The 13,461-nt window shown below is 42.3% G+C and overlaps 1 protein-coding gene across 2 annotated transcripts in view; it reads right to left on the reverse strand.

The window, feature by feature from the left end:
- The window catches only part of LOC137546528 (protein argonaute-4), an 86,228-nt gene that overhangs the window by 14,414 nt on the left and 58,353 nt on the right, over positions 1 to 13,461 (reverse strand). For both annotated transcript variants that reach the window (XM_068269094.1, XM_068269093.1), the window contains exons 10-13: positions 12,157 to 12,285; positions 11,846 to 11,979; positions 7,883 to 8,067; positions 2,633 to 2,792 (exon numbers count right to left, since the gene is read on the reverse strand). In XM_068269094.1, coding sequence (XP_068125195.1) covers positions 2,633 to 2,792; positions 7,883 to 8,067; positions 11,846 to 11,979; positions 12,157 to 12,285 — 608 coding nt within the window. The remainder of the gene's footprint in view (positions 1 to 2,632; positions 2,793 to 7,882; positions 8,068 to 11,845; positions 11,980 to 12,156; positions 12,286 to 13,461) is intronic.

Raw genomic sequence — 13,461 nt, forward strand, 5'->3', positions numbered from 1 at the left:
TGCACACCCCTTTCCAGGCCCCTCTATGCACACTTCCGTGTGTGTGTGCGTTATTTACATAAGCCAGCAGTGTCTCTGCTCTCTATCAGTGAGAGAAGAGAGCTGGATAAAAATCCTCCTCTGTTATGCTACATACACACTTGAAAGATAAATGAAAGCTATCTGACCAATTTTACCCCCTTCCATGTAGTATGAAAGCCATACTCTACACAGTCTACACAGATTTTATCTAATGGGGAGTGCAGCTCCATAGAATAGACTGTGTAGAGTATGGCTCTCATACTACATGGAAGGGGGTAAAATTGGTCTGATATCTTTCATTTATCTTTCAAGTGTGTATGTAGCATTAGGCTGTGAAAGGAGCTGGCTGACACATACTGAGGAATTACAGACAGGGCAGAGCAGTCTGCAGGAAGAAACGATCAGCCTGTCACTAGTATTCAGTGGATGAGAGCTGCAGGGGGACAGAAGGTAAACACACAAATGATCTCTTGAGATTCAAAAGGAAGGCTGTATACAGCCTGCTTGTGTGTGGATGTATTTTCTATGTGTGGAGATACTGTACCTACTTCCTGTTTTGGTGGCCATTTTGTTTGTTTATAAACAAACTATTTATAACTGTTTTTGACTACTTTTAATGCGGCGGGGAGTGGCAAAATTGTGACAGAGGGGAATAGGAGATGTCCCCTAACACGCACTGGTATGTTTACTTTTGTGTGATATTAACAATACAGATTCTCTTTAAAATTTTCTCAACATTTTTTATCTTCATGTTAAAACCATGGAGGACACCACCTAAATATGTCAGCCTTCATATATCTCTCACTTCAGGGCCCCTTTTAAGACATGTAAATAATATATAATAGTATGTATCAAAGAGTTAGATACACATATATTTATTGCTGTCCCTCATTTCCTGTACCCGGGACCACTAAGATTCATGCAACGGAGGTCAAAGGGAGAGGAAAAGAATAGGTACTAGGGCTGTGGAGTCTGAGCAATTTTTGGGTACCTGAAGTCAGAGTAAAAATGCACCGACTCCTAATAAATTTAAACTGTAATTAAAAGGGAATATATGATAACATTTTCAATTTTTCAAACAAGTCATTAATAACTCATATATACAGTAATACAAGTTATTTGTGCTGCTGCAATAAAGCAGTCTTATCTTTAAAAGACAACTAAAATAAGAGGGATATGGAGGCTGCCATATTTATTTCCTTCTAAGTAATAATAGTTTCCTGGCTGTCCTGTTGATCCTCTGCCTCTAATACATTTAGCCATACACCCCAAACAGGCATGCACTAAACAGGCATATAACCTGGGGCTTCTACCGGCCCCCTGCCAGTACTCTAGGATCCTCCACAGTCCCCCGCCGTGGCTCAGTTTCAGTGACTGAGCTTGTCGCCGGCCACGACGTCTGCACGGCCCTGGCCACGGGGCGGCTTTGTTCGTGTTCTGTGCAGTCGCACTACAAGAAAATCTCTATTGTGCCTGCATAGGGAGCACAAACGAGGACAAAGCGCAGACTGAGTGGCTGGCGACAAGCTCAGTCACCAAAACTGAGCAGCAGCAGGGGACCAGAGGATCCTAGAGTACCAGCGCGAGCACAGGCCAACTGCAGGGGTACTATATTCTACATATGCACTCTCTACAGGGCTGTGAATCCACTGAGAATGTTGTGCACATTGAACGCAGAGGTGTTTTCTATCACCCATAAACCCAGTTCAGATCGTGCATGGATGTGTAACAGAGGTAGAATCTACTAATTCTCCTGCAGAGTAAATGAACATCACCATTAGATGTACCCACAGTTAGATTGCCTAGGACCTGATATCAATGTTCTTTGTTCCTGTCTGCACCCTCTACAAGTACTCTTACCAAAGACTAGTTTTGATTTCTATTTGACAGCTAATCTATAGCTATATCCCAAGTATAGTTCAAATGCATCTCTGGTGTACATAAAAATACAGAGGTATGCTAATGTTTGTTAGAATGTCCCAACACATGGTCTCTTTAATAAGATTCACTAGAACCCCATATCAGCTGGGTTCTGGTGCATAGATCTGCCCCCTTGCAGAAAATGGCCCGGCCTTTTCCAGATCCGATATAGAAAAGGTAGAAGCTTTTTCTGCTAAGGGGCAGGGCTACACACTGGAACCCGGGTGATATGGGGCTCCAGTAAATATTATACAGATGACATGCTTTGGGCATTCATGTTGGCAAGGACAGTCAGGGTAGCTGACAGAGTAGAGTGTCAGCTTCCTGACCAGAAGATTTTTGTTCCCAAAAGCAGATGCCATAGTAATATATAGCTTTAAAATGTCTAAGCTTTGTCAATGATGAAATGCCTTTATGTTACATTCTTTCAATCAACAAAATTGTTATATGCAAATGATATGAGTTGGAGTTGCTGGAATCCTAAACTGAGGATTTTTGTACCGATGTCACAGCCTTGTTAGAAACTGCATGGGAACACCGACAGCAAAAACTGAAAAAAACGTAACCCCTTCACACAATCACAGAGACAAAAACTGGACTTATACTATTACCATAACATGTGGCATATTTATTAGGCAGTGACAGAGTTAATATAGTTTATCAGACAGTCTCCTAGCGGTCAGAGGTTTACCTTTGATGAGGAACTAACACATTATTGATGCCTCCAAGCTTAGCATTGATCTTCAGACATAAATTGGAGAGTGTTTGGGGAGAAGTTTTCACCACATTTTTTACTTGCACACACTGGGTGGCCATTCCAAGAAGTGTGTCACCCACTCTCTTCACTTCAGCTAGAAAAAAACATGAAAAATGACTGGGATTATTTCTCCTGTTCATAATAACTGGGATCAAAACACAACTTTGCTCTGCGATTTTACCTGGCCTACCACTTTGTTCAGTTGCTCCTTATTGCTTCACACTTGTTCATAATAACAGCAGACTGTGGAATATTTACTAATAAAGCAATTTCACTATTGGGACTTACTGCACAGGTGGCATCCTATCACAGTACCATGCTGGAATTCACTGAGCTCCTGAGCTCTTTTACAAATATTTCTAGAAGTAGCCTGCATACCTAGATGCTTGATGTTTTATTTATTTTTTGGCCTATGATTAGGAGGGCATTAAATACTTATGGCCTCATAGTGTATATCTTGTATATCTTTCCCCACTGATTTGGCTGTTCTAAATACCATGGAGTTGCCTATATTCATACAGTATAGTCAATAAAGCATTCTGTTTTAGCCTTTTAATAGACCCTGTCATTTGCTTAATGTGAGATACCGGTATTTGATTTTACAATAGTGTCGGTTATCCGGAACTAAAGGAGATCGGCTGATGCCAGATAAATGTGCTTTCTGGTTTCATAAGACTGTTTGTTAAAAACAAGCCTAGCTAATACAGTACCATACCCCAATTCACATAAATACCATGAACTCTGTATTAAATGTTAAAATACAGTACTTGAAAGTACTGTATATTTAACCTCAGGGAACCATGGGCCCCAGTCTAAGCAAAACCCACAAACAGCCTGAGAATTTGGTCTTCACCACTGTGAGCACTGCCTGCAATTTGCACTGGTTGGTTGAGACTGCGGTTTAGTCGAGTTCCAGATAATGGGGACTCTACTGTACATTATTTTACTTGTTAGTGGTCTCTCAACATTCATTTCATAGTTTCCACCACCCAAGGGTCCTGTATTTTCATTTATTTCTTGACTTGAACTCTAGCTAGAGGTTACAGGCTTTCATTATTTTCTTTTCTATTGGGTAGGAAAAAAATACTGTAATAAATGCTATCTTTTACTAAGGACGCCATAATGCCTGGCGAGAATACGTGTGTTGGTTGCTAGGACTGATTGTGCACTTTTATCACCGAGGAAGCAAGTGCCTCTAATGAGGAGACAGCTGATTGCAGCAAAGCTGCAACTTGCAGCTGGTGACTAGAATATAAGCAGTGCACGTTCTGTAAAGACTGATTAATGAAGCATTAGGGACCCCACCTGTTGTGCACACCTCTGTGTTGAAAGACGGATCAATAAAGCACGGAGCCAGAACCATGTTTGGTAGCAAGATGGAAGTTAATATGACCTTACATCGATCTGATACATTGCTTAGTACTGTGAGTACCTTCTAGGCACGTTTTTGCCTTTTTGGACCAACTGACAGTTATGCGGAATAATATGCATTCATCCTTTTTGGTTCAGAAAACAATTCAATTAGCCTTTTAAAGGGACATGAGAGTGAAATCAATAAAGTAAATAAAGGAATTATTCTCGTACAGTATCAGCCATGGTCAGCTTCGCTCTCCCAATAGCTGTGGCATGTACTGTGCGCGTGCCAATTCATGACATGTGCACTACAATCTGCAGCTGTTGGGTGAACAAAGCTGGCTGCAGTCAATACTGTAAAAATAGTCCTTTATGACAAAGGTAGAGTACGGTAGCAACCTACAAAGCGCGTCATTTTCCTCAGATGCTCTAATGGGAGTCATGGAAGCTGTTGAAATGGTCAAATTTTGTTTTCATAGTCACACAGGGGGAACACTTAATCCATAAACTGCTTTTCTCCTCATCTGTGGGAGGATGCAGTATTCCTGAAGTTCAATAGTAAATTTGATTCCTGTCAGGAAGTGTTATTTGTTTTTAAAGTACATCTGAAATGAGAAGCATATGGAGGCTGCCGTATTTATTTCCTTTTAAACCACATGTGTCGAACTCCAGGCCTGGAGGGCCAGATCCATGCTAGTGTTTAGGATGGACTGAGAAAGAAAGGAATGTGTTCTACCTGATGGACCAAACCTTTCCTGATTCAAACCCATCAATTCATTTGAGCTGTATAAAAAATGTGTGAGGATCTCGGCCCTCGTAGGACTGGTTTGACATACCTGTTTTAAACAATAGCAATTGCCTGGCACTCCTGCTGATCTCTTTGGCTGCAGTAGTGGCTGAATCACACACCTGAAACAAGCATGCTGCTAATGCAGTCAGACTTCAGTCAAAGCACCTGATTTGCATGCTTGTTCAGGGTCTAGGACTAATGCTGGGAATACACGGTTCGTTTCTGGCGCTCGATTCTCCTCTCGATCGTTTTTGAGGCTCGATTCTGCAGTCAATTTGCTTATCTTCCGCTCATTTTTCTTATCTTTTTCCATTCACTTCTATCAGAAATCGAGCGGCGAAAGGATCGAAAGGGAGATCGGACATGTCGGAAATGATCTATCGAACCATCTAATCACCTCAAAAACGAACCGTGTATTCACAGCTTTAAAGTATTGAAGGCAGTGGATCAGCAGGACAGCCAGGCAATGTGCATTGTTTAAAAGGAAAAAAATAAATCTGCCTCCACATTTTTCTCACTTCAGGTATGCTTTAAGTGAATACAAGAGAATGTCTATCTGCCCCTCTGAAACTTTTATAATGCTTACAACATTTGTGCAGTGCTAGAGGAACAAGGAAGATTTACTTTCCACACAAGGCCCCAGGTTACAGTTTTATATATCTCCTAAGAGAGGTATATCAGGAAACCCAAAGACCTGCTGGAGGTCTGGAGGAAGTACTCAAGGTTAAGAGTGACCCCTCTGTCCAGTCTTTCATTATAATTATATCATCAAAAGGTCAAAGCATAAAAAAATGTGCATGTATTATATAGAATGAGAAAGGTAACGGTTGAGCATGTTTTTTTTTTTTATTGCTGATAAGGATTAAGCACCTTGGTCTGTGTGAAGACAATACTGTAGATTTTCAATATGGTAGACATTATTGTATGACATAATAAACACTGAATTTGAATTCTTATTTAGTGCTAGCCATAAAGCCTGTTTAATAACTGGCGTTATGTTGTGCAGTGCCTCCTGCCATACTGAACACATGCATGGTCGCAGTTGCGACACCGAAAGGCTTGCTTTAATTCTTATGGACAGTTCTCAAAATTACGTACGTTTACTCTGCACTAAACAGCACAAAGTAACAATGTACTGCATATCTTCCAAAAGTAAGTAACCTAAATACATTTTCACTGTAAGGCCTGGTTCACATCTGGTGCGCTGAGAAATGCATGGAAGCGCGTGGTAAAAAAAAAATGCATGCGCTTGTGCGCGCTTTACTGCGCGTCTCTGTGTGATGCGCTGCTCTTCTTTAAAGCTCGTTTTGCTTATTGTAGCAGTTGTCAACAAAGCTTTGTTTTATATGTAAATTTATTTTTTGTCCGATTAGAGGTAAAAAATGCATGCGCTTCTACGCACTTCTATGTGCTGAAAAAGCGCACCCATTCACTTGCATTGATGTGCGCTTTACAGCTCAACGCACAGAAATGCATGCAACCCTACGTTTTTGTAACGGAGCTCAGCGCAGCGCATTTATGTGAACCAGGCAGCTACATTTAATTACATGGGAAAATCAACACCTTGCTGAACGCACAGGGCAGTGTGCTTTGAAAAGCGCACAGAAACTTCGCTGATGTGAACAAGGCCTAAAACAGTGACTGTGAGTAGTGCATCCTGCTTTCTAAAAAGCAGTAAGGGCTGGAACCCACAGGAGCGCTTTTGGCAGCGTTTTGGCAGCACTGCGATACGCTAGCAGTTTGCCAAAACGCTGGGCTAATGTTAATGGATGGGGCAACTTCCACAGGAGCGTTTACATTTCTCAGAAACGCAAACGCAGGACGTGCAGCATTTTGGGAGCGTTAGCGCTTCAATGTAAAGTATTGAACCGCTAGCGGAAACGCTCAGCAAAACCTGAACTGAGCGGTTTTGCTAGCGTTTTGCGGTTCAGCACACTGTAACAAAATGAAAAATAATTCACAGGACCAATCAGGATAAAAACTCAAAACGCTACGCACCCGCTGGGCAAAAAAATACAATGTTGCAAAACACGACCAAAAACGCGCATGAATCCGCTTGCAAACCGCTCAGACAAAACGCTAGCGGTTGCGTTTTGCGTTTGCGGATTTCAGTGGGTTCCAGGCCTAAAAGCAGATGCTAAGAGCAAGTCTTGACTGTTGCATGCAGGGAGACACTGCAGGCTGCTGCTTTGTTTCCAGCTCTCCTCTGCTTTCTGTATCATATAAGATTTTCTTATTGCAGCCTAGGGAGCAGCTGCAATTTATGTGGTCATGCCTGGCAAAGTTAGGGGGCTGAAAGAAAGCCTCGCCCTCTACACAACAAAAGAATATAGCACCAGCTACAGAGTCTGCTGACCTAAGCATTCATACAGGTCTCCTGTATAGTAGTTCATTTTTACATAAAAACAAATTTCAGCCAGGACACACCAAAAGCTAGATGTATGATCAAATGTACGACACCCACTGCTGTTACTTTAAAGGACCACTATCGTGAAAAATAGTAAAATTTAAAATACAAGAAAACACATAAAAAGTTCATTTCAGCCCAGAGTAAAATGTGCAATAAATAATTTTTCTCCTATGTTGCTGTCACTTACCGTAGGTAGTAGAAATTAGACAGAACTGACAGGTTTTGGGCTAGTCCAGCTCCTCTTGGGGGATTCTCAGGGTTTTCTTTATTTTCAAATGCACTTAGTGAACAACAGTAGCTCAGTCCAACTGCCAGACTAGTGTGCAAACAGGTAATGGGGTTGGCATGCATTTTTGTATAGATCCTTTCCAGGGAGTGCTTTTGTAAATAATAAATGAAATACCAAGAATCTCCCATGAAGAGATAAACTAGTCAAAAACTCGTCAGTTTCTGACAGATACTGTAATTAACAGCAACATAGAAAGTAATTTATAGCTAATTTTACTCTGGAAGAAATATACTTCTTATTTTTATGTGTTTACATGTCTTTTAAATTTTACGATTTGTTTGCGATAGTGGTCATTTAACTTTCCTTATTATGACTCATCAGGTGACAGTATAATAGACATACCGTATACAGGTGTTTTTCCTGGAAGAATAACCACAATAAGCTGTAAACCAACATATGTAAGTTTTAAATGTTTGAACATTGGCTCCACGCTGTCTGCTCCTTGAGCATATTTACAGAAGCATGGCTGCCCCTGGATGGGCATCCCAGCATCCTTGGAAATCTTTCTTAGCTGATCTGTAAAACTTCTGGTTTGGAAAACACAGAAAACAAAGAATAAGAAACAATGCATGTATTCCTACTTATAGTACAGAAGAAAAATTGTTATCATTATACTTAAAGCAGAACTGTAGATAGCTAATAAACACAGCGTTTCACTTACCTGGGGCTTCTGCAAGCCCCCAGCAGCCGTCCTGTCCCGCGCCGCTCCTCAACGAGCCTCCGTTCGCCCGCCGCCAGCTAGTTACGGTTTCGCCGCCGGGCCACTACGCCTGCACAGCTCTGGCCACGCGCATTCTTTCTTCGCGTTCCCCGCTATTGCAGAGGGGAACGCGAAGAAAGGATACGCTTTGCCAGAGCCGCGCTGGCATCGACTTACAAGTCGAGGTACGGGACTGAGCGGCGGCGGGAGAACGGAGACTCGTTGAGGAGCGGCGCGGGACAGGACAGCTGCTGGGGGCTTGGGGAAGCCCCAGGTAAGTGAAACACTGTTTATTAGCAATCTACAGTTCCGCTTTAAATAAGCACCAATATAACCCTCCAAATTCAAACAAGCTGTTCTTCCCCTGCTGCAGAAACCTTCACTCGACCCCGCACTGCCATCCAACTACCGATCAATTCCATCCACTGCCATTCAACTACCGCTCAATCTCCCCCCCCCCCCCCCCTTTGCCTCAAAACTACTTGTACCCGTGGCCCACCAATGCTTGACCCACTTCCTCAGTTCCAACTCCCTTCTTGAACCCCTGCAATTGGGATTTTGTCCAGCCCATTCTATAAAAAACAGCACTCACCAAAGTGGTAAATTACATTGCCCTTGCCAAAGCTGAAGGTAAATACTCCATCTTGCTCCTCCTGGACCTTTCCTCGGCATTTGACACTGTTGACCACTCCCTCCTCCTCCACACCCTACAGTCCATGGGTATTCATGACCTAACCTTAGGCAGGATCTCCTCCTACCTCTCCAACCACTCCTTCACAACATTCAACAGCTCCTCATCCACTCCCATGCTCCTCTCGGGTTGGTGTTCCCCAAGGCTACATCCTGGGACCTTTACTGTTCTCACTCTACACTGCTTTGATTGGGAAAACCATCTCCTCCATGGGCTTCAACTACCACCTGTATGCGGACGACACCCAGATATACATCCACACCTGGATCATACCTGCTCAACCATGGATCAGGTCTCCACCTGCCTCGCATCCATTTCCTCCTGGATGGCCTCCAGATTCCTAAAGCTTAATTTGGACTGAGTTGCTGATACTCCCAGCCCACACAGCTGCACCTCTCCCAGATATGCATATAATGATTAAAACCATTACCATCCGCCCTACCACTCTAACCCCCTGCTTAGGTGTCACCCTGGACACTGCTCTCTCCTTAGCACCCCACATCCAAAGTATTGCTCGATCCTGCAACTTCCACCTTTGCAACATCTCCAGGACCTGCTCTAACCTGTCCCCTGACACCACCAAACTCCTCATCCTTGCCCTTGTCATCTTCCGAGAAGACTATTGCAATTGCCCTTTATCAGGCTTCCACTCAAACCGTATTGCCCCCCTTCAATCGGCAATGAGTGCGGCAGCCAGACTGATCAACTCCTCTCATCGCAGTGCCTCTACAACCCCACTCTGTAAAGCCCTCTACTAGCTCCGAACTTGCTTCAGGATCAACTTCAAAATTCTGTGCTTGGCCTACAAATCGGTGCACAGGACCTGCCCAACCTATATCTTCGATCTTGTCCACAGGCACATACCAGCCCGCCACCTCTGATCCTCCTACCATCTGCACCTGTTCGTACTGCGCATATCTCATTCCCATGCAAGATTGCAGGACTTCACTAGGGTTATTCCAATTCTTTGGAACTCACTACTACCAGACATCACACCTTTAATACCTTCAAACGAGCCCTCAAGACTCACCTTTATATTCTCACCTATCCCCCTGCATTAGTACCATAATACTTTCTGCTGGACACTCTCTCAACAGATGCACCTATTGTCTCTACCGCCACACTTTAGATTGTGCAGGGTCCTCCCCCCACTGTTTCCAACTTGATTATGCAATCTTTGTGTCTGACACCCCTCTTGCAGACTAGAACAGACTCTAAAGCTGACCAAAGACATCGAACTACTGTTATCAAAGACATTTTCATGATCTTGTTTTGTTGTGAGCTTGTATGTCCTACCTATCTAACGTTAACCCATATATCTATTGTGCTGTGCTGCGTAATAGGTTTGTGCATTATAAATAAATAATAATATTAATTTAACATTTGATTCAAAAGGCCACTTTTGCCCCCCCCCCCCCCCCCCCTGCCCCCTCCACCCCCAAAAAAAAAATCTTGGTTCATATTTGGATATATACAGTACCCTAAGCATACTTCCACTTTTGAAAATTATGACACTGCTAGATTGGTAAAGCAGTTTTTCAAGCTCAAGGTCCAAGGGGTCCTAGTTCACACCCCGTGTCAGCTACTTGAAAAAATATGATTGACAGTACCATGGCAGTTCTTCACTGTAATTTCTGGGAAAAATTAGAGTGTTTCCTGCCAGGGCTGGCGCTGCCATTGAAGCAAAGGGGGCAATTGCTGCAATACCTCGTGGCAGACATTTTGATTACATTATCTCACAAGATACTAAATTTTAAACTTCGCTTGAGAAAGCCTTCACACAAAGCTATAAGTAAATATATAATTTGGACAACATGAGAAATCATAGCGTGATGCCATTTTTTGTGTACATTCTTGCACACTTGTATGAGTACTGAAGTATGTATAGACGCATAGCTAGCCTAGAGGCTGTTATCATGGAGGGGGGGGGGGGGGGAAGCCGTGCAGCACATGACAAAGCACCTTCCGGTGGTGTTAGTGACAATAAGACTTCAGATTTTTAGGTGACCTCAGGGGGGCTCCTGTACACATGCTACTTTCTCAGCCAAGATGACCCTCTCCCCAGATGAGTTTAATCCAGCATGTGCACTTATCTGAAGATTTAAAATGTAAGTAATGAACTAGTAAACTACCTTTATACCCAAGTACCCTTCACCCGTAGCATGGAGTCTGAATAATTACAAACCTATGTGCAAAAAGTTCTGTGCTAGCACACAGCAAGTAACGTTTTACTTGGAGACAGGATTTATGGCAAGCAGTTTGGTCATCACAAATACCATTTATTAGAGATGTGCAAAACTTTCTCCAAATATGCACATTTACACTAACTCAGGAAAGACATGGGCCTCAATTCACTAAGCTTTATCAAACACTTTATCAAACGTTTGATAATTTACCTTGCGAGTAAAATCTAATTTTGAATTCACTAAGGAGTTATAGATTTATCGAATGTTTTATTGATAAAATGTTCAATAAATCTATAACACCTTAGTGAATTCAAAATTAGATTTTACCCATGAAGTAAATTACTAAACATTTGATAAAGTATTTGATAAAGCTTAGTGAATTGAGGCCATAGTCTACCAGATCCAGCAGCTGACAATCAATAAGCTGGTAGATGGAAGCTTTGATAGGCTAACCCCACTACCCCCATGGGTGACTGTTGATTTGCATGTTACAAGAAAGTTCTGCTTGTACACCTTGCCTTCCTGTGCACCTGGATAAACTCTTATGACTGCAGCCATTCATCTGGCTTTGGGCAGGTAAAAAAAAACAGTAAAGAGATGGCAGCTTAGAAGTAGAAGCTGCCATAGTGAAGTGTATGACTCCACTTTTGTCTTTTGCCCACTATAAGACATTATCCACAGCATGGACTGCTTTCATTAAAAAAAAAACATTCACAGTATATACTTACTTTAGCAAGTCTTCTCTGCATTGTTTCTGTGGAGCAAAACAGGCAACTGCCCATACTTTGATTTCAATGCCAGCATAAAATTGCTTTCCTCTCATATCCCAGACACCTTGGTTTGGAGTAGCCACAGTTTTATTCTGATTAAAAGAAATACAAGCATGTGTCAGTTTGCACTTATCAAGCACACTTCCAGAGCATAAAAGCAATAAACACCTAGCAGAGGCTGTAATACTCACCTTTTTCCGTCCAAAACTAAGACAGTAAATCTTTGGCTAGTCCTATTTTAGCTAAACCTTTAGAGAATGATAACTTACCCGTCCACCATACTGAAGCATAGGAGCTGGAAGCACCCGGCCTGTAAGCTCTGTCATTTCATTATGTACAACAATACCAAACTCTTTCAGGTATGGGTCTGGTCCCCCAACCATACTGTTACTTTTTACCTATAGAAAAAAAAGCCATGTTTAGATACAAAGCTCAATTGATTTTGTGGAAGCAGCTGAAAAGATTAAGGTACAGTAGAGTCCTGGTTATCCGAAACTCAACTAACCAGCAGTCTCGACCAACCAGCACAAATTGCCAGCAGTACTCATGGTGGCGATGGCCAACTTCTTAGGTTGTTTGTGGGCTCTGCTGTGCTTAAAGACATGGTTCCATGGCTCGCCCAAGGTTAGTATACCTTTAATAGTTGTATTTTAACATTTAATAGAGAGTTCATGGTATGTATATAGAGTGATGTATAGTACTGCATAAGCTAAACCTATTTTCAACATTTAGTATAAAGCAACCAGAAAACACACTAATCTGGGATCAGCTGATCCCCGTCAGTACCAGATAACCACGACTCTATGAAACTGGTCAAATGTAGAAAGAAAGTCACTAATAACTTGTTTTTTGCTGATATTGTATTGCCCTATGGGCACCAGATTACCTGCTGCTGCACAGTAACCATATCCTGTCATTAAAAAAAAAAAACTGCATTCTTCTCCCTACACAGAACTGCCCTAATGCCCTAATCATACATCATATAGTTGTAGCACCACTGTCTATCCTAAATGCTGTTGTACAACTCATGCACCTTTCTTGCTTTTCCTCAAATGCAGTTCCACTCTACTATTCTTTTCACTTGCTTTCTCTTGCACAAAGCATCCAGCTCAAGCTTTTGACACTAACCTGTAGATCTCTCTACAACACAGCCCACTCATACATTGCTAAATTAATCCCAAAGATCCAAAATGTTATCACTGCTGTGGATTTTCTCCTTTTGTCTGGTTTAATCATTCGGGACTTCTCGCAAGCTTTCCTTCTCCCTTAGAACTTCATTCCACAATCCATGTAGCTCCGTACACACTAGACCGCATGTGTCGAACTCCAGGCCTGGAGGGCCAGATACATGCCAGTGTTTAGGATTGACTGAGAAAGAGAGGAGTGTGTTCTACCTGATAGACCACACCTTTTCTGGTTCAGACCCATCAATTCATTTGCAAACAACAAAAGAGACGGCACACCACTGGCTGCAACAAACTTGTTGTATTCACGAACAAGTGACACTACATGTTACGGAACATTACTTCCTTCATCAGGTGATAAACAGCAAGTGAATAAACAAGCACCAATAT

Source organism: Hyperolius riggenbachi, chromosome 2 (genome assembly GCF_040937935.1).
Source record: "Hyperolius riggenbachi isolate aHypRig1 chromosome 2, aHypRig1.pri, whole genome shotgun sequence".
Lineage (NCBI taxonomy): Eukaryota > Metazoa > Chordata > Amphibia > Anura > Hyperoliidae > Hyperolius > Hyperolius riggenbachi.